The following is a 21,586-nucleotide window of genomic DNA, read 5'->3' on the forward strand; positions in this document are numbered from 1 at the left end:
CCAAAGTCAAGCAACAGTTTCATTCAGAAATATTACAGCCTTACAACCTGGTCAATACATTGTATATATGATGGAAAATGGTGGATTGGTGGTGTGTCTGAAGTTTCAGTAGAAGAAAATGATGTTCTAGTCAGTTTCATGCACCACAATGGACTTGCACATCCATTGTATTGGCCAGCTAGGCAGGATGCTTGTTGGATTTCAAACCAACATATTATTTCTGTCATTCCAGCTCCATCAGCAACAAGAATGGGCCGATATTATAGCTTGTTAGAATCAACTGTAATTGCTATTAGTAACAAATTTCAGCAAATGAATTAATAAAAACTGAAATATTTGGCTTGGGAACCAGAAAGAGTATGACTGGCACATGTATTTTTTAATGTAATATAAATGTAAGTTTATTTGGTATGACAAGATTTATGAGCCACTTTGATAGCACACTATGATGAATTTACAATAGTTTGACCTAGTGTACTACAACTAAGCTGTTGTACCCAATAAGTTGAACAGCATCACAAAGTTTCAGCATGACAGGTCTCTTAGACCCTGAACAATGGTAAAACAAAGTTGATTATTCATTTCAGTCCCAATGTCAAAAAACGAGCCTTTACGAAAAGGTGGCTAGTGGCCCCACCATACTACTTATGAAGCTGTAATTTGGCAGTGCTTCATGTAAGGTCTATATGTACATCCTGTAAAAATTACATCAAAATTGGAGATGATCAAGTGGGGAGTTTGTCCAAATTTAGGCCACTTGACATGGATTGACCCTGCTACACAAGAAGTTTCACCAGAATGGCTTCTTCTGCGTTACTCAACATACACACATACACATTGATGCAAATGTAACTCACACTCTCATGACTGTGGTCTGGCCTCAGGTACCAGAGACAGTGGTCATGTGAGTGTGAGTTGCGTTTGCTTGTGTGTGTGTGTGTGTGTGTGTGTGTGTGTGTGTGTGTGTGTGTTGTCTTGTCTTGTCTTATGCAGAAGAAGGCCTTATGCTGAAAGCTTCTTTGTGTAGCAGTCTCTTTGTAGTGCCTCTCCGTGACTCAGTATCCCCTCAATAGGATCAGTAGCAATAAATCCTTTTCGTAATACTGTCATTGTTGTATCCTTGATTTTCCATTGTTTGATCTTTCCATATTGTTGTTATTCCATCCTGGACTTTCTATTGTTTGATTTAACCTTAGATAGTGGTTTATGGTTTCAATAAAATAATTTGTTTCAGATTATGGAATATTGTCCTGACAAAAAGCTACTCACTAGCTTGCGAGAATGCAATTATCTCCTTGAGCAAGTTCAGAAGGGACTGTCTGACTACCTGGAAACAAAACGGTCTGTTTTCCCACGATTCTACTTTTTGAGTGATGATGAGTTACTGGAGATCCTTGCTCAAGCAAGAAATCCAACTGCTGTGCAACCTCACTTACGTAAATGCTTTGAAAATATTGCAAAGGTAACGTAATTATCATTTCTGCTATACAGGCAGTAGCGAATAGAATATTTACATTTAAATTTCAAATTTTGTACCGTATTAGATATTCTAGTTCTTTTTATAATCACAAAATACCTGTCTGCTATAGTGCAGTCTTGTACTGTTTATTATAAGTTTTGGCATGCTTTTGTTTTGTACACACTACAGGGGAATATATGAAAGCATGTGAAGAAAACAAATAACAATGATGTAAGTAAAAGATAGATTGCTATTTATCATAAAGATGACAGGCACAGACCAGCAGAGTTGAAAGACACTGACACATTAGCTTTCAGCCACAGCCTTCAACAGAAAAAGAAAAACACACACACATTCCTTCACGCAAGCAAGCCCACCTCACGCACTATGATCTTGGGCACCTCAGGCCAGAATGCCGGAGTGGCAACTGTTGCGTTGAGCAAAAACAGCAATCAGAAGTGGGACAAGGAAGAAAAGGGAGGGATAGCAGAGTATGGGTTGGGGAAGAGAAGATTTCTGTCTGGTGGAACATGCAGAGAATACTGTAGAAAGTGTCAGGACAAGTCTCAGGCAGCATCGGGTGGCTGTGGGGGAGGGGGGGGAGGGAAAATGAGGACTGAAAGGGAGAGGAGCGGAGAGGGGAAACGCAACTACTTCTCCTTTTAAGGGAAGTTATACAAACAACTACATGGCACAGCTATCAGCACCCGCATGACACCCCCCTATGCCAACCTATTTATGGTCCATGTTGAGGAAACCTTCCAAGACTCCTCAAACCCCAAACCCCTAGTCTGGTTCCTATTCATTGATAGTATCTTCATGATCTGAACTCAAGGCCATGGCACCGTACCCTCATTCCTTCACGACCTCAACCCGTTCTCTCCCATCCATTTCACCTCACCCTTACCATCTCAGCACCCCAGCATGCCATCTTCCTGCACATTGCCATCCTCTTCTCTGATGGCTCCATCCACACCTCTGTCCATATTAAACCCACCAACAGTACCTGCATTTTGACAGCTGCCATCCCTACCACACCAAAAAATCATTCTGATACATCCCGGCCACCTAAGGAGACAGCTTATGTGCAGTGACAGGAGCTCCCTGCCCTGGTATGCTGATGTTCTCTCAAGGCCTTCAGACACAGCCACTGTTCCCTAGACATAGTTCACAGTTAGATTTCCTGTGCCATATCCCCACACATCCCCAATCCTACCCACAAGAACCAGCTACAAAGGAGTGCCCCCTTTGTCACCCAGTACCTCGTCGGACTGGAACAGATGAATCACATCCTTCATCAGGGCTTTGATTATCGATCATCATGCCTTGAAATGAGGGACATTGTACCAAAAATCCTTCCCATCCTTCCTAAAGTGGTATTCATTTCAACCTAATCTCCACAACACCCTATTCTACCTCTATGCTACTCCAATCCCAGCCACTTGTCACAGGGATCATATTCCTGTGGAAGACCTAGGTGCATGACCTGCGCAATTCACCCACCCAGCAATTCCTATTCCAGTCTCACAGGTGTAACCTAACCCATCAGAGGCAAGGCAATCTGTGAAAACAGCCATGTCATATGCCATAACATGCTAGATTTTAATGGCTGCTTCACAACCCGGGCCAACTGGATCCTCCCCTCCACCAGCAACTTTTCTAAACTGCACAGGTGGGAGTTATCCTTACAACGCATTCTCCACTCCCTAAAGTATATTGGGCTCAACCTACGATAACCTATGGTCTTCACACCCTCCACCCAACAGTTTCTGCCTCCTCTCAATTTACATCCCCTCATCCTCATTGTCCTCGCTCTCTGAAACCCACCAACCAGTTTTTCCCATCTCTGCTACTCTTCTTTTCTGCTCCCCAATTTCCTCCTCCATCCCCCACAGCCTCCTGATGCTGCCCAAGCCTCATTCCGCCACTTTCTGCAGTAGCTCTACAAGCTCCGCCACACAGCGCTCTCCTCCCCTCCACCAATACTCCGCTATCCCTACTCCTTCTCTACCCCACTCTCAATTGCCACTTTCATTCAGTTCAACACTTGCAGTCTGGCTAAAGCAGCCAGATATAGCAGTCATTTATGAATGAAGTGTGTCTGCTTGTGTGAATGTGAGCGTGTTTTCCTTTCTTTTCTGAAGAGGGCTTTTGGCCAAAAGCTTAGTGCATAACAGTCTTTTCATTGTGTCTGTCTGCAACTCAATGTGTCAGGTTTACTGTGAGTAGTTATCTATCTATCCTTTTAATAATTGTTGATATTCCAACTTGGACTTTCCATTGTTTTATTTGGTATAATAGTGCCTGCTGCATGTGTAAATAGAGGCTATAACACACAAAAAATAAAAATTAATAGACATCTGACAGGCCAATCAGTTGCTTCTTGTTGAGCTATGGAAGATTTCTCACCACAGAATAAATCAAAGGTTTGTCTAACTTCAATACTCAGTTTTTTTAGCTATAGGCACTTATTCCCCTTTTAAACAGGTTATAGTCAAGCAGAAGAAAGAATACTGATGTTAGTTTCAGTAAGGATCAGGCTCAATCACAATCCTCAAAACTTTGAGAATTATTATAAATAATAGGCAACCTAGAAATGATACAGAATGATTCCATATGCAATTTACTGAGTAGGGGACATTGATCTATGGAAAATCCAGGATGGAGTAAGAACAAAATTATAAAATGATAGATTGCTAATCATCATATAGAGGAGGGGTTTAGTAACAGATAGGTACAATAAAAAGACTGTTACGTATTTAAGCTGTTGACAAAAAGGTCTTCTTTGGTGATAGCAAACACAAATGCATTAACACAAGCACAACTCACACACATGACCACTGTCTCCAGCTGCGATGGCCAGACTTAGAGTGGCATTTGCACCTGGTGGTAGCTGCAGTCTGGCGTGGGTGGTGGGGTAGGGTTAGGGATGGCAGGGTAGGGATGGGGGAAGGTGGGGAGCTGTTTGTGGGAGCATGCAGAGATGTGGTAGGACAGTGTAGGGAAGTTAGGAGATTTGTGTAAGTGGTGCATTGGGGGTTGGGGGGAGAGTGGAGTGGAAATGAGAGAAGTAGAGAAGGGGGGATGGGGGGGGGGTGGAGATACTAGAGGATGCAACAGCAGAATAGAAGGCTGTGTAGTGCTGGAGTGGTAGCAGAAATGGAAAAGGTAGGTAGAGGACAGGGACAAGAGAAGGTTGAGGCCAGGGGTTAAGGAAACATGGGATATACTGCAAGGAGGTTCTCACTTGTGCAAGTCAGAAAAGGTGGTGTTGGTAGGAGAAAGATCCAGGTGCTGTGGGCTGTGAAGCAGTCATTGGAGTGGGGCATATTCTGTTGGGCAAAATGTTCAGCAACTGAATGGTCCAGCTGTCTCTTGGCCACAGTTTGTTAGTGGGCATTCATGCAGACAGATGAATCATTAGTTGTCATGCCCACATGGAAAGCAACACAGTGGTTGGAGTTTAGTTTGTAGATCGCATGACGGCTTTCATGGGTAGCCTTGCCTTTGTTAAGATAGGAGATGCCTGTAACCAGACTGATGTAGGTGGTGGTGTAAGATGTATGGGACAGGTCTTACATTGTGGTCAATTGCAGCGATGTGAGCCACGAGGAAATGGGTTGGGAGTAGGATACTGTATAGGTTCATTGGGCTTTGGAATACCACTGTGAGAAAGGTACTGGGTAGGATATTCCACATTACAGGGCACAAAGAGAGGTAGTCAAAACCGTCATGGAGAATGTGATTCAGTTGCCCCAGTACTGAGTGGGCACGGAGACGCAAGGCAGATGCTCCTTTATGACTGGAAAGTGGGGGTGTGATAGGTGCTAAGGTGACTGGAGAGACAAGGCACTGGAGACCTGTTGCTGTACAAGGTTTGGAGCGTAATTTTGCTCAGTGAAGGCTTTAGTGAGACCATGGTATATTTGGAAGGGGACTACGCATCATTACAGATGCAACAACCATGGGTGGCTAGTCTGACTTCATGGTATGGAATGGGGTATATCCCATTCATGGTATGGAATGGGTGACAGCTATTGAAGTGGAGGGGTTGCTGCTGGTTGGTAGGTTTGATATGGATGGAGGTACTGATGTAGCCATCTTTGAGCTGTACTGATGTAGCCATCTTTGAGGTGGAGGTCAGTATCAGGGAAGTTGGCTGTTGGGTTGAGGATGACAAGATGAAGCAAATGGGGGAGAAGGTGTTGAGATTCTGAAGGGATGTGGATAGCGTGTCCCCATCCTATGTTCATATCATGAAGATGTCGTCAGTGATTCTGAAACAGGTGTGGGGTTGGGATTCTCTACGGTTATGAAGGATTCCTCCAGATGGCCCATGAAATGATTGGCAAAGGATGGTACCATGTGGGTGCCCAGTGCTACACCATTGATTCAATTGTAGCTGAAGCCTTCAAGGAAGAAGTAATTGTGAGTGAGGATAAGTTGGTCATTGGGCATTGAGAAAGATAATATTCTATAGAGGCAAGACATGGGCATTAGGGGCATCAGTGTGGAAGGAGATGGAATCAGCAGTGGCAGGCAAGACACTGTGTGGTAAAGGAACAGGAACTGTGGAGAGTTAGTGGAGGTATGGTTGGTGTCTTTAATATATGAGGGTAGGTTACATGTGATAGGCAGAAGGTGCTGGTCCACAAGAGCAGAGATTCTCTCAGTATGGACACCCTAACGAGCCACAGTTGTGTGTTCAGGGTGGTTGGATTCATGGGCTTTAGGAAGAACGTAAAAGGTAGGAGTGCAGCGAGTGGTAGAGGTGAGAAGAGACATACTCATTCACAGGGAGAGCTTCTGGGATGGGCCAAAGGATTTGCGGACGGACTGGAGATCCTGTTGGATTTCTGAAATGGGGTTACTGTGGCAGAGTTTATAGGTGGACAAATCTGACAGCTGGTGAAGTTTTATAAGGTTGGGCATAGTTTCTAGGTGGGGTATTGTGGTTCTTTCTGTGGATATAAGGTTGGTGTCCATGTTGAGGGAATTGGGGATTGATGGTGAAGCAAGATTTAAGGTTAAGAAAGTCTGTAATGTTAACAGGGGTGATTTTTGGACACAGGGGATGAATCATTGTTGGATGGAGTAGTGAACTGAGTCATGCAGGGTTCAATACTGGGTATTGGTTGAGTCTGAATGGTAGGAAACAAGGAGAGAAGAAGGTCTTTAACAAGTCCAGCATGATTGTGTTCGGGAGTAGGGAAAAAGATAAGGCATTTGGAAATGGCTGATATTGCTATGGGACTAAGGCTATTGGAGGAAATGCTCATGACTGTGTTTTGGATCTGTTTAGGTTCTTCCCTCCTTGCACTACCACTGTCCCCAAACTCTACCTCCCCCACGTCCTCTCACAGCTGGCAAAGCCTGCCTTGTAGACCTATTAGATTTACTATGTCTTCATAAACTCCCTCCCTTCACCATACATACTCCAGAATCTGAAACACAGTCATGAACATCTCCTCCAAAAGCCTCAGTCCCACAGAAGAATTCTTTCCAAAGGCTGTACCTATCACTCTACTCCAAAATTCAATTATGCTGGACTTGTTAAAGACTTTCTCTTCTTCTCCCAGTCCCTACAGTGGAAAAACCTTCTCATAGCTAACCCTACCATTCAGACTCAACCTAAACCCTGTATTGAACCCTTCACTACTCCATCCAACCATTAGTCTCCCCCTCTGTCCCCAAATCATCCCTGTTAACCTTCTAGAATTTCTTGACGTTAAACATTTCTTCACCATCATTCCCCAATTGCCTCAATGTGGAAACCAACCTTATATCTGCAGAAAGAACCACAAGCTCCCACCTAAAAACTATTCCCAACCTTATAAAACTCCACTAGCTGTCAGATTCGTCCACCTATAAATTTTGCCGCTGTAACCCCTATTCCAGAAATTCAACAGGGTCTCCAATTCCTCCTCAAATCCTTAGGCCCACCCCACAACTTTTCCCTGTGAATATGTCTCTTGCCACCTCTACCACTTGCTGAACTCCTAACTTTTACATGCTTCCTATGGTCCATAAACCCAACCACCCTGAACATCCCATTGTGGTTGGTTAGGATGTCCATACTGAGAGAATCTCTGCTGTTGTGAACCAACACCTTCTGCCTATCACATGTAACTGACCCTCCTATATTAAAGACACCAACCATTCCTCCACTGACTCTCCACAGTTCCTGTTCCTTTACTACACAGTGCCCTGCCTGTCACTGTTGATCCCACCTCCTCCTACACTGATGATGCCCCTAATGCCCATGTCTTGGGTCTACAGAATACTATCTTCCTCAACGTCCAACTCACTCCAAACCTACAATCTCCTTCCAGGTTGCCATGACCAACCACAGCCTCACTCACAATTACTTCTTCCTTGAAGGGTACAAACAAATCAGTGGTGTAGTAATGCCCCCTCCTACTAGGCACCATCCTTTAGTAACATATTCATGGGCCATCTGGAGGGAATCCTTCATAACCACCCAGAATCCAAAATTGTCACCTGGCTGAGATTCACAGATGGCCTCTTCATCATGTGGACCAAGGGTGAGGATAGAATACCCAATTCACATTCTTGGACCATTGCAGAATACGGGGAGTAGCTCACAATTGGTTCACCTCTTACTTTAGCAACAGGCAGCAAAAGGTCATTATTCACAAAGTCGATAACGGCTGTGATGTGGGGTCTGAGTGGGGTACTGTCAAGTGGGGGGTGCCCCAGGGATCAGTGTTGGGTCCACTCCTGTTCCTTATTTATATAAATGATATGCCCTCTAGTATTACGAGTAACTCTAAAATATTTCTGTTTTCTGATGACACTAGCTTGGTAGTAAAGGATGTTGTGTGCAACATTGGCTCGGTTTCAAATAGTGCAGTACATGACCTCAGTTCATGGCTTGTAGAAAATAAACTTAACGCTAAATCACAGTAAGACTCAGTTTTTACAGCTTCTAACGCACAATTCAACAAAACCTGACATTTTAATTTCACAGAATGGGCATATGATTAGTGAAACTGAACAGTTCAAATTTCTAGGTGTTCACATAGATAGTAAGCTGTCGTGGAAAGCCCACGTTCAGGATCTTGTTCAAAGACTTAATACTGCCATTTTTACTATTCGAATGGTATCAGAAGTGAGTGATCGCTCGACATGAAGAAAAGTCTACTTTGCTTATTTTCATTCGCTATTGTTATATGGTATTATATTTTGGGGTGACTCTTCTCATTCTAAGAGGATATTTTTTGCTCAGAAATGGGCGGTTCGGGCAATAAGTGGTGTTAGTTCATGAACCTCTTGTCATGTCTGTTCACGAGTCTGGGTATTTTGACATTGGCCTCTCAATACGTATATTCCTTATTGTCGTTTATTGTTACCAATATTAGTTTATTCCCAAGAATAAGCAGCTTTCACTCAGTTAATACTCAGCAGAATTGTACAAAAAGGTGTGCAGTATACTGCTGCATCCATTTTCAATAAGCTGCCACTCGAATTCAAAAATCTTAGCAGTAATCCACGCACTTTCAAATTGAAACTGAAGAGTTTCCTCATGGGTCACTCCTTCTATTCTGTCAAGGAGTTCCTTGAAAAATTAAACTGATTTTTATTGTATTGCTGATAGCGTTTACTTAAACTTATGGATTGACTTTTTTAAGGTTCATGAACATTTATTTTTATCTGTTATTATGTTTATGTTGTAATTTCATGTGCTGACATGTTCCACGACTTTGGAGATTTGCTCCTCAATTTCATCCTACAGAACTTGACAAGTAAATAAAATAAAATAATCTCAACACCTTCTCCCCCATTCACTTAATCTGAGCCGCCTCAACCCTTGATGTTGACCTCTATCACAAGGATGGCTGCACCTGTACTTTTGTCCATATCAACTTACTAACCAACAGCAACACCTCAACTTCATCAACTGCCACACTTTCCATACCAATAAATCACTTCCATACAACTTAACCACCCATAGTTCCTCTTCAAATAAACCATGACTTTCACTGAGGTTGTCACGGTGTGAAATTACCCTCCCAACCTTTTACAGAAACAGCTGTCCGGTGCCTTGTCCTGCAGTCACATTACCACCTCCCACACATCCAATGTACAGCCACAACAGAGCATTCACTTTGTGCCTTAGTACCACCCATAATTGGAGCAACTAATTCACGTTTTCCACTGGGGTTTCAACCACCTCTCATCATTCCGTGAAATGAGGAATATCCTACCTACTTCCCTTCTCCTCCTCACATGATGATATTCTGCCACCCACTGTACCTTTACAATGTCCTTATTCATCTCTACTTCACCACTGCTCCTAACCTCATGCCTCATATCACAGCAGTAGGCTGAGAGGCATACATCTTACCACCACTACCTACCCTAGTACAGCCACAGTTATCTTGTACCCCTTCAAAGGCAGGGCTACTTGTCACAATAGTCATGTGATCTAGAAACTAATTAACAATGACTGTGCTGATTTCCACATGGTCATGACATCTAATAAGCTGTCTGTCCGCGTAAATGGTCACTGACAAACTGTGGCCAAGAGACAGCTGGTCCACCCGGCTGCTGAACATGCTGCCCAGCAGAATGTGCCTCACTTCAATGACTGCTTCACAGCCAATGCCATCTGGATGCTTCTCCTACCAACACCAAATTTTCTGAATTGCACAGGTGTAACTCTTCCTGTAATATATCCTATGTTCCCCTAACCCCTCTGGCACCTTTGCTAGTCACTGTCCTCCACCTACCTATCCCCTTTCCTGCTCCCACTCTAACGCTACACAGTCTTCTATTCTCCGAATGCTTCCTCTTAGTCTTTTTCCCCTTCTGTACTCCTCTCCTTTTCCACTCCCTTTCCGTCCTTACTCCCCCCCCCCCCCCTTCACCACTCAAACCTCTGGGGTGCACCTAGCAGCTCTACCATGTCCCCATCACGTCGCTGCAGTCTCCCACAAGTGTCACTGCACCTTCCCCCACCCTCAACCTGCTATCGTTCCCACTTCCCCCCTAATACTTATCACATTTATTGTGCAAAGAATGGGTAAGGACCACTTTCCAGTCTTCTGGAATCTTTTCAGTTTCCCATATTTCTTCAAACATGATTTAAAGGTTAGTTGCAATTTTTGGTTGAGACTATTTTATTAGTTCAGCTGTAATACAGTCTTCTCCACTGACTTTGTTGAAGTATTTCACAGTTCTGATTATTGCTGAGACCTGTTTCACCATTTTCATCTGTGAAATAAATTCTTTGAGCTTAGTAGCCCTTTAGATGATATTTTAAACAGGTACAAATTCTGAGAGTTATTTTCAACAAAGCTGTTTTGTATGTCAAGAAGTTGTGACTTCTGTAAAGATTGTTGTGCGCCCTTAATTACTCTTGCTGTTTCTTTCCTTTGCATTTTAAATTCATGAAGGTGCTCTATCTTCCCAGAACGTTTTCATTTTTTCCACTGTTGTTCTTTCTGTGACTGCTTTTTCACATGTTTCGTTCCACCAGACTTTCTTCTTCATTTTTGTTGATTCAAAGACTGATTTCTTTGGCTAATTCTTCCCATTTCTCTGTTGTAGCTATTTTATTTTTTCTTGAAAATGTTTTGATGTCTTCTTTGTGTTGTTGATCCTGATTTTGTCATATTTTTTGGTTTTTATTGGGGAGAAGTTTGTTTAATTTTAGACAGGTAATGATCAGAGTCAAATTCCATATTTCTTATTACTTTTAGTTTCATGATTTCTTTAATATTGCTTTGGGAAATAGTTATGTGATATAGCTTTAACTCCCATAGTATTGTATTTGGAGATATCTTTCTTTATTATTTTTCTTGGCAGTTTTTTGAAGGAAGTTGACATCAACTTCAGCTAAAAACTTTTACAAAGATTAACTAGACTTTTGACATTTTTATTCTTTCTTTTATGGGTAGGATATTCTCCTACTATTTTTTGAAAAGTTTTTTCCCTCCCAATTTGTGTGTTAAAAACCCCCTGTTGTATCAAAACATTCCAAAACTTCCCAGAACGTTTCTACTTTACTCGGATTTTTCTTATTGTCATCATTGATTGGAGCATGACAATCATTGCATTTTACTATGAGAACAGAGAGTCTTTGTGGATTGGATTTGAATTCTATAGCATTATCTACTAAATTTTTATGAATATAGGAGGCAGTACCGAGTATTAGCATGCCTTTCATAATTTTTATTGCTGGTTCACCCTTAAAAATTCTGTGGTTTTTGGTTTCTGTAAAATTTCCATCTAAAACTCTTGTATCTTGTACTGCTTGATTTTGTATTTCATGATTCTCTAAGAGAATTTCAAGTTCTTTCTATTTACTAATTTTCAGTAATGAGTTTACATTCAAGGTGCCTGTCAAGAATTTCCTTTCAAACTCGAGTTTCTAAGGATACCAAGAATGCTCTGACTTAACAGCAGATTTTTGGACTCCCCAGAATACTATTCCCGATGCTTTGCAAAAAGCAATGGTGGATTCCTCTTTAGAGTTACCACCTGGGCTAGTGCTTACTTTTAGCAGACTTTCCAGTCTGCAGTTGAAATTGTGCATTGTGCATGGTAGGATATAAGTTCCAAGATAAGATCAGACTGTTGATCTGAAATGATTACACAGGCCAACAATGGAAAAACTTTTTTGCTGAAAATGCCTTATTCTTATGTTTTTTAGGGTGGGAAATCCAAATATGATACTTAAAAAAACTGTATCACCCCCCATTTCTTGACATTTTTCAGTTAAATTTATTAAATTAAGCGATTTTTTAAAGAATTTAACAGCTTTTATATAGTTAAAATAATTTAAAAACGAGGTGTTATGACGTCGATAGTTCGTATCAACCACGAAACTTAATATCTTTGAACTCTTTAAGTGCTCTGTCAAGCCTCCATCTTTATCTTAGTCAGTTCTTTGTTATACTTCATTCTGTATGGATGCAGTATCAAGTGTAAATATATATGAGCTACGTTGATGGACACACATACAAACACAAACACACACACAAAATTCAAGCTTTCGGAACCCACGGTTGCTTCATCAGGAAAGAGGGAAGGAGGGGGAAAGACGAAAGGATGTGGGTGCTTGTGTCTGTATTTGTGTCTGTATATGTGTGGGTGGATATGTGTGTGTGTGTGTGTGTGTGTGTGTGTGTGTGTGTGTGTGTGTGTGTGTGTGTGTGTGTGTGTGTGTGTGCGCGCGCGAGTGTATACCTGTCCTTTTTTCCCCCTAAGATAAGTCTTTCCGCTCCCGGGATTGGAATGACTCCTTACCCTCTCCCTTAAAACCCACATCCATTCGTCTTTCCCTCTCCTTCCCTCTTTCCTGATGAAGCAACCGTGGCTTGCGAAAGCTTGAATTTTGTGTGTGTGTTTGTGTGTATATCAACATACCAACGCTTTTGTTTGGTACGTTACATCATCATTGTTTTTGGATATATTTTTCCCACATGGAATGTTTCCCTCTACTATATTTATGAGCTACGACATATACAGGAATTAAGTTTTCTATATCCCAATTACTGATCCCGTTCCCATAGTGGTGACCCCGCAGTTCATTCATGTTTTGTCTCCCGCACTGATGTTTATGCAACAGTTTATATGCACTATGCAATGACCACACCAAACAATGCCTTGTTCGATGATGTGGAAGCACAACTCCTCTCACAGAGTTTCGTTGTTTCTTTGCCAATGGTGTATTCATCATTTATGCACAGTAATTCGCGTTATCAACCAACGCCGTGTGCTAACCTTATTAGTTTTCAACGGTTGACAACTACGCCGTTAGAGCGAACAATGGACTCAGGCTTCACATCACCAGATTATGCCCATCTGACAGTAAAATGTGAACTGAACAATATTTCGAATTGTGTCTCTTCAAATTGAGTATTTCAAGAACAAAGTGATCTCCATTCGAACATGTGTTTAGCCACCCACCGGCATGCTACATCAGTTACTGTCAGGCCATGTGCAACACCGCCATTACTACAAATCGCGCCGGATACGTTCTGTGCACGTGGAATTCCAGTTGTGTCCAATTCACATTTACATGCACAATTCAGTGGTTTGCATAACACAGACCCCTTACCTTGCCTCAGTGACCTGCCACATCCACTGCAGGCATATTATGCATCAGATAGTTTCCACACAGGTGGCATTCTCAACCCCCCCGCCCCTCTCCTCCCCACTTGCGGGCATCCCCATTTCCTGTCACTCAGTCGCCTGCCGCTTCCACAGCACCACCTGTGTCTGCAGTGACCGGTGTCTCACCCTGCTCCAGAAGTGCGTCGTTTCCATCCAGCACTCGTCACTCGTGGTCCAGTTTCCGGGCCCCCCTCTTGTGCTGTTCATCCGCCCGTTTCCACAGTACCATCCGTGCCTGCCGTGCTTTCTTTTCGTGACACACAGTCAACTATGCCAACTGCCACTACTACAGATTCGCTCGCCTGGTTTAAATCCGAGTGTACCACGCCGGCCTCTGACTTAACCTCAGTGCAGCGGCTACCCCAGGAGACACCAAAGCCACCGCCATAACCCCCTCCTGGCCACCTGCTGAAGCTGCCGCCATAATACAAGGACAACCCAGCATCGTGCTTTATGCTTGTCGAGCATCTGTTCGAATTACATCATGTGTCTGACTACAACTCAAGGTTGTCACACCTCTATGACCACTCAGATTTGACTTGTGACCTACTCCTTTCGCCGCCACCTGCACCAAAATATGAGGTATACACTCTCGCCCACACACACACACACATCCATCCGCACATACACAGACACAAGCAGACATTTGGTCTGCTTGTGTCTGTGTATGTGCGGATGGATGTGTGTGTGTGTGTGTGTGTGTGTGTGTGTGTGTGTGTGTGTGTGTGTGTGTGTGTGTGTGTGTGTGTGTGTGCGCGCGCGCGCGAGTGTATACCTGTCCTTTTTTCCCCCCAAGGTAAGTCTTTCCGCTCCCGGGATTGGAATGACGCCTTACCCTCTCCCTTAAAACCCACATCCTTTCATCTTTCCCTCTCCTTCCCTCTTTCCTTACAAAGCAACCGTTGGTTGCGAAAGCTTGGATTTTGTGTGTATGTTTGTGTGTCTATCGACCTGCCAGCACTTTTGTTTGGTAAGTCACATCATCATTGTTTTTAGACATATATACGAGCTATGACATATATGGGAATTAAGTTTTCTATATCCCGATTACCAATCTCATTTCCGTAGTGTAATGAATGTAGAAGATTTTGGTAACATGGCTGAAAAACATTTACTGGCAAAAAAAGGTCGATTCTATTTTTGTGTTAAGAGATGGTGCTTTGTTACTGTCAACCTAACTTCACTTTCCCGTTTCCTGTGCATGTGCTCAGTACAATGTCTAATCGTGGTTGTAAATACTCTGCTGACAGTTTGTGTTATATTTCAGGCGAAATTTTGATTAAAAAACATCAAAGAATTACAGACTATGTGAAAAAGGTTTATCTATCATACTTTGCATCTAAACTTGGTGATCAAGATAAATCTTGGGTGCCGCATAAGGTATGTTATGTGTGTGTTGAAATCTGAGAAAATGGTCCAAAAAGGAGGAAAAAGCATTTAGATTTGCTGTTCCTATAATATGGAGGGAGCCAAGAAATCATTCTGATGATTGATACTTTTGCAGTGTTGATATTACTGGTCATAATTCGAAAAACAAGAAGGTAATAAGCTACCGTAACCTTCTGTCCACCATCTGACCAGTAGGGCATGGTGTAGATTTGGTGGTTCCTGAACCACCAGATGATTTAAATTCTATTCCAGCAGAAGCATTTTCTGATGTGCAATGCGATTTAGATGAACCAGATAATCATGAATTCCATTGTAATACAGAAAGTCTAGAGCCCAAATTGTTTACTCAGACTAATCTTAAATATTTGGTTAGGGATCTGGGCTTAACAAAAGAAAAAGCTGAATTGCTTGGCTCTAGATTAAAAGAAAAGAACTTATTGGAACCACCATATAGATGCGTAGAAAGAGAGAGCAGCAATTTTCCAATTTTTTTCAACAAGAAGGTGATTTAGTGTGCTGCTGAGACATTCCCAGTCTGATGAATGAGTTTGGTATTGAATACAAAAAGGAAGACTGGAGGCTGTTTATTGATCCATCCAAAACTAGTTTACAGGCTGTTTTATTACACAATGATAACATGTATGTATCTATACCTGTTGGACATTCTGTACATATGAAAGAAAGCTATGAACATCTAGAAATAGTGCTAAATAAAATAGACTATTCTGCTCACGGTTGGATGATATGTGGCGATCTAAAAGTAACATGCATGCTCCTTGGTCAGCAAGGTGGCTTTACCAAATTTCCATGTTTCTTGTGTGAATAGGATAGTAGGGCTAGGGATCAATATTGGTGCAGAGAGAACTGGCCTGTGAGGCAGTCTTTAAAACCTGGTGAAAAGAACATTCTATGCAAAAACCTTGTAGATCCAAGAAACGTGCTCCTACCACCTCTGCATATAAAGTTAGGCCTAATGAAACAGTTTGTAAAGGGTTTGCCTAAAGATGGGCCATGTTTTAAGCATCTTTGCTAAAAGTTTCCACACCTTTCAGAAGCTAAACTAAAAGAAGGCGTCTTTGTCGGGTCCACCTGACATCAGAAAATTGATGTTTGATGTTAACTTTGAATCCACAATGACCTTGAATGAGAAAGAAGCAGGGGTATTATTGAAGCAAGTCATTACAAAGTTCTTAGGACATGAAAAAGACCCAGAATAAGTTTCTAATATAGCTACAATGTTGAAGAAGTTTAAAACTGTAGGAATTTTTCACGAGTCTGAAAGTTCACTTTTTCAACAGTCACCTTGATTACTTCCCAGACATCAAAGTGATGGAAAAATGCTACCAAGGCCACTGGAACACCAACATGATGGGGAACTACTGTCGGTCACTTCACCGAGAAGTTCAGCAAGCGACTCATCATAGAAAAAGTGACACAAGAAGCTTCAAAGAAAAAAGAGAAAGAAAATACAAATCAATTCCAGCTTACAAGTGAAACCTCTACTAACGCATATCATTGTTTTAAGTAGCTTACTGTAAATACAAACCATGCTTATGTTGTAACAAAGCGGTTCATTAATTTCCCCATTTACTGAATAGCATAGGATTTTTATACTATATAATAAAAAGCATATTGCTCGAAAACTATGGGTTATACAACAAAACTAAGACTAGATTTGGATTCAGCTCATAAAAATCTATAAAGATCAGCTGTCAAAGTAAAAAAGTTTTAAAAAATTTTCTTTGGATTGTCTTTTTTTTTCTCTCCATTAGATTGTTCTGATCTTTCTCTGCCATTGGGAGCTAGGATTCCTCTTCCACCTTTGAGACTGTTAACTGGGTTTCACCTGCAATGTAGGCAGGGGCCCTTATAGGGTGCTACTATCTGGAGGCAGATGGATCCAGTGTTTTTTTTAATGAGGGGTTACTCCTCCCCTTTTCCTTCCTCATCACTTGCAATGTAAGGTCTTGGGCTTGGGATCAGAAGTGGTGGACTTGGTGTATATTAATATTATAATTGTCATTGGCATGTCCCCATTCATTTAGAATACAGTTGCTTCCTATGTTTATTGAGATTAAGTAGCACTAAGAAGGCAACTTATTGATTGAATCTAAAGGAAAAGGGAAGTTACTGTAGCATTTGCTTACTGCAACAAAACACAAATACTAAAGAACAGGAATAGTTTAAATTAATTTTGTCAATGTGTCATGAATGACAAGACATTAGTCCAGCCTCAGAGGCCTGAGACATGGTTATGTGTGTGTGAGTTGTGCTTGCATGAATGTGTGTGTGTTTTCTATATCAGAAGAAGGTCTTTTGACTGAAAGTTAAATTTATAGGAATCTTTTTATTTCACTTGTCTGCAACCCTGTCCTCTATAAGTTGAGTAGCAATCTATTCTTTTATGATATCATTGTTACTCCTTCCTGGATATACCATTGTTTGAAAGACAGAACTTGGTATATAAATATGTTATCTTGGTTAAAACTTGACTATGATTTTTATTTATTTTTTGTTTTATTTGTTTACTTTTCAGCTGAAATTTGAGGACGATCTTCGAATAACCACCATGTTCTCAGCAGAAGGTGAAAGTGTTGAGCTTAACCCATTTATGTATCCAGTTGGGAATGTGGAAGATTGGTTGCTGAAAGTAAGCATATTATTATATATATAATTATATTTGAATACTTCTCCCTAGTTTATAGTTCAGATATGTGAAATTTGTTTTTACTATCCATCTCTTACCCAGGCAAATTAGCCGTGGGTGTGTTTAATGACTGGATGCATTAGCCCTTCACAGTGGTTGTTTTTGCCTTCTTCCATGGTCATATTTACATAGCGTGTTTAGAACATTACTGTCTGTCTCAGAAGACATTATGTTTGATTGGTCTGATTCATTACTTCATTCAGAAATTAATTGAGCAGAAAAGTGTGTTGCTGAAATCTTAATTCCCACTATTTTTCCAAAAAAGTTTTTGTATTTCTTTCAGTCTCATGTTGTTTCATAAACCTGTCTGTAAAGGATGTTACTGTAAATCAGTATTTCTGCTGCAACTGTCTAGCAGATCAAATGTGTATGCCAGACTGGGACTTCAACCTGTGACCTATGCTTCTGTGCTTAAGAGCTCTAGCATCTAAGCAATCCAAGCACAATTCTCAATCCTCCCACTTCTACATCTACATCTACATCTACATCTACATCCATACTCTGCAAGCCACCTGACGGTGTGTGGTGGAGGGTACCCTGAGTACCTCTATCGGTTCTCCCTTCTATTCCAGTCTCGTATTGTTCGTGGAACGAAGGATTGTCGGTATGCCTCTGTGTGGACTCTAATCTCCCTGATTTTATCCTCATGGTCTCTTCGCGAGATATATGTAGGAGGGAGCAATATACTGCTTGATTCTTCGGTGAAGGTATGTTCTCGAAGCTTTAACAAAAGCCCGTACCGAGCTACTGAGCATCTCTCCTGCAGAGTATTCCACTGGAGTTTATCTATCATCTCCGTAACACTTTCGCGATTACTAAATGATCCTGTAACGAAGCGCGCTGCTCTCCGTTGGATCTTCTCTATCTCTTCTGTCAACCCTATCTGGTACGGATCCCACACTGCTGAGCAGTATTCAAGCAGTGGGCGAACAAGTGTACTGTAACCTACTTCCTTTGTTTTCGGATTGCATTTCCTTAGGATTCTTCTAATGAATCTCAGTCTGGCATCTGCTTTACCGACAATCAACTTTATATGATCATTCCATTTTAAATCACTCCTAATGCGTACTCCCAGATAATTTATGGAATTAACTGCTTCCAGTTTCTGACCTGCTATTTTGTAGCTAAATGCTAAGGGAACTATCTTTCTATGTATTCGCAGCACATTACACTTGTCTACATTGAGATTCAATTGCCATTCCCTGTACCATGTGTCAATTCGCTGCAGATCCTCCTGCATTTCAGAACAATTTTCCATTGTTACAACCTCTCGATGCACCACAGCTTCATCTGCAAAAAGCCTCAGTGTATTTCCGATGTCATCCACCAGGTCATTTATGGATATTGTGAACAGCAACGGTCCCATGACACTCCCCTGTGGCACACCTGAAATCACTCTTACTTCGGAAGACTTCTCTCCATTGAGAATGACATGCTGCGTTATGTTATCTAGGAACTCTTCAATCCAATCACACAACTGGTCTGATAGTCCATATGCTCTTACTTTGTTCATTAAACGACTGTGGGGAACTGTATCGAACGCCTTGCGGAAGTCAAGAAACACGCCATCTACCTGGGAACCTGTGTCTATGGCCCTCTGAGTCTCGTGGACAAAAAGCGCGAGCTGGGTTTCAGACGACCATCTTTTTCGAAACCCATGCTGATTCCTACAGAGTAGATTTCTAGTCTCCAGAAAAGTCATTATACTTGAACATAATACGTGTTCCAAAATTCTACAACTGATCGACGTTAGAGATATAGGTCTATAGTTTTGCACATCTGTTCGACGTCCGTTCTTGAAAATGGGGATGACCTGTGCTCTTTTCCAATCCTTTGGAACACTATGCTCTTCTAGAGACCTACAGTACACCACTGCAAGAAGGGGGGCAAGTTTCTTCGCGTACTCTGTGTAAAATCGAACTGGTATCCCATCAAGTCCAGCGGCTTTCTTCTTTTGAGCAATTTTAATTATTTCTCTATCCCTCTGTCATCTATTTAGATATCTATCATTTTGTCATCTGTGCGACAATCTAGAGAAGGAACTACAGTGCAGTCTTCCTCTTTGAAACAGCTTTGGAAAAAGACATTTAGTATTTCGGCTTTTAGTCTGTCATCCTCTGTTTCAGTACCATTTTGGTCACAGAGTGTCTGGACGTTTTGTTTTGATCCACCTACCGCTTTGATGTAAGACCAAAATTTCTTAGGATTTTCTGCCAAGTCAGTACATAGAACTTGACTTTCGAATTCATTGGACGCCTCTCGCATAGCCCTCCTCGCACTACATTTCGCTTCACGTAATTTTTGTTTGTCTGCAAGGCTTTGGCTATGTTTATGTTTGCTGTGAAGTTCCCTTTGCTTCCGCAGCAGTTTCCTAACTTGGTTGTTGTACCACGGTGGCTCTTTTCCATCTCTTACGATCTTGCTTGGCACATACTCATCTAACACATATTGTACGATGGTTTTGAACTTTGTCCACTGATCCTCAACACTATTTGTATTTGAGACAAAAGTTTTGTGTTGAGCCGTCAGGTACTCTGTAATCTGCTTTTTGTCACTTTTGCTAAACAGAAAAATCCTCCTACCATTTTTAATATTTCTATTTACGGCTGAAATCATCGATGCAGTAACCGCTTTATGATCGCTGATTCCCTGTTCTGCGTTAACTGTTTCAAATAGTTTGGGTCTGTTTGTCACCAGAAGCTCTAATATGTTATCGCCACGAGTCGGTTCTCTGTTTAACTGCTCTAGGTAGTTTTCAGATAAAGCACTTTAAAAAATTTCACTGGATTCTTTGCCCGTGCCACCCGTTATGAACGTCTGAGTCTCCCACTCTATATCCGGCAAATTAAAATCTCCACACAGAACTATAACATGGTTGGGAAATCTACTCGTAATATTTTCCAAATTATCCTTCAGGTGCTCAGCCACAACAGCTGCTGAGCCAGGGAGCCTATAGAGACATCCAATTACCATGTCTGAGCCTGCTTTAACCGTGACCTTCACTCAAATTATTTCACATTTCGTATCTCCGTCAATTTCCTTCGATACTATTGCACTGCTTATTGCTATAAACACGCCTCCCCCTTCACTGTCCAGCCTGTCTCTGCAGTATACATTTCAATCTGAGTTTAGGATTTCATTACTGTTTACGTCTGGTTTCAGCCAACTTTCTGTCCCTAGTACTATATGGGCGTTGTGACTGTTTATTAATGAGAGCAGTTCTGGGACCTTTCTATAAACGCTCCTGCAGTTTACTATTAGCACATTAATATTGTTATTCCCTGTTGCATTTTGCCTACTCCTACCTTGCCGCGTCTCAGGAGGCGTCTTGTCGGGCCTAGGGAGGGAATTCTCTAACCTAAAAAACCCACATGTGCACTCCACATGTACTCCGTTAGACCTTGTAGCCGCTTCCGGCGTGTAGTGCACGCCTGACCTATTCAGGGGGACCCTTCAGTTCTCCACCCGATAGCGGAGGTCGAGAAATTTGCACCCCAGATCTCCGCAGAATCGTCTGAGCCTCTGGTTTAAGCCTTCCACTCGGCTCCAAACCAGAGGACCGCGATCAGTTCTGGGAACGATACTACAAATAGTTAGGTCTGATTCCACCCCGCGAGCGAGGCTTTCCGCCTTCACCAATTCCGCCAACCGCCTGTACGAACGGAGGATGATCTCTGAACCCAGAAGGCAGGAGTCATTGGTGCCGACATGAGCAACAATTTGCAGTCGGGTGCACCCAGCGCTCTCTATCGCCGCCGGCAGGGCCTCCTCCACATCTCGGATGAGACCCCCCGGCAAGCAGACAGAGTGAACACTGTCCTTCTTCCCCGACCTTTCCGCTATTTCCCTAAGGGACTCCATCACCCGCCTAACATTGGAGCTCCCAA

General features: G+C 42.1%; 1 protein-coding gene across 1 annotated transcript in view; it reads left to right on the forward strand.

Moving 5' to 3' along the window:
* Positions 1–21,586, forward strand: part of LOC126195465 (dynein axonemal heavy chain 1-like) — a 963,710-nt gene that overhangs the window by 235,461 nt on the left and 706,663 nt on the right. Inside the window, exons 20-21 of the mRNA XM_049934091.1 lie at positions 1,235–1,462; positions 17,529–17,642. Of these exons, the coding sequence (XP_049790048.1) occupies positions 1,235–1,462; positions 17,529–17,642 (342 nt within the window). The remainder of the gene's footprint in view (positions 1–1,234; positions 1,463–17,528; positions 17,643–21,586) is intronic.

The sequence above is a fragment of the Schistocerca nitens genome, chromosome 7 (genome assembly GCF_023898315.1).
Source record: "Schistocerca nitens isolate TAMUIC-IGC-003100 chromosome 7, iqSchNite1.1, whole genome shotgun sequence".
In the NCBI taxonomy this organism is placed as follows: Eukaryota; Metazoa; Arthropoda; class Insecta; order Orthoptera; family Acrididae; genus Schistocerca; species Schistocerca nitens.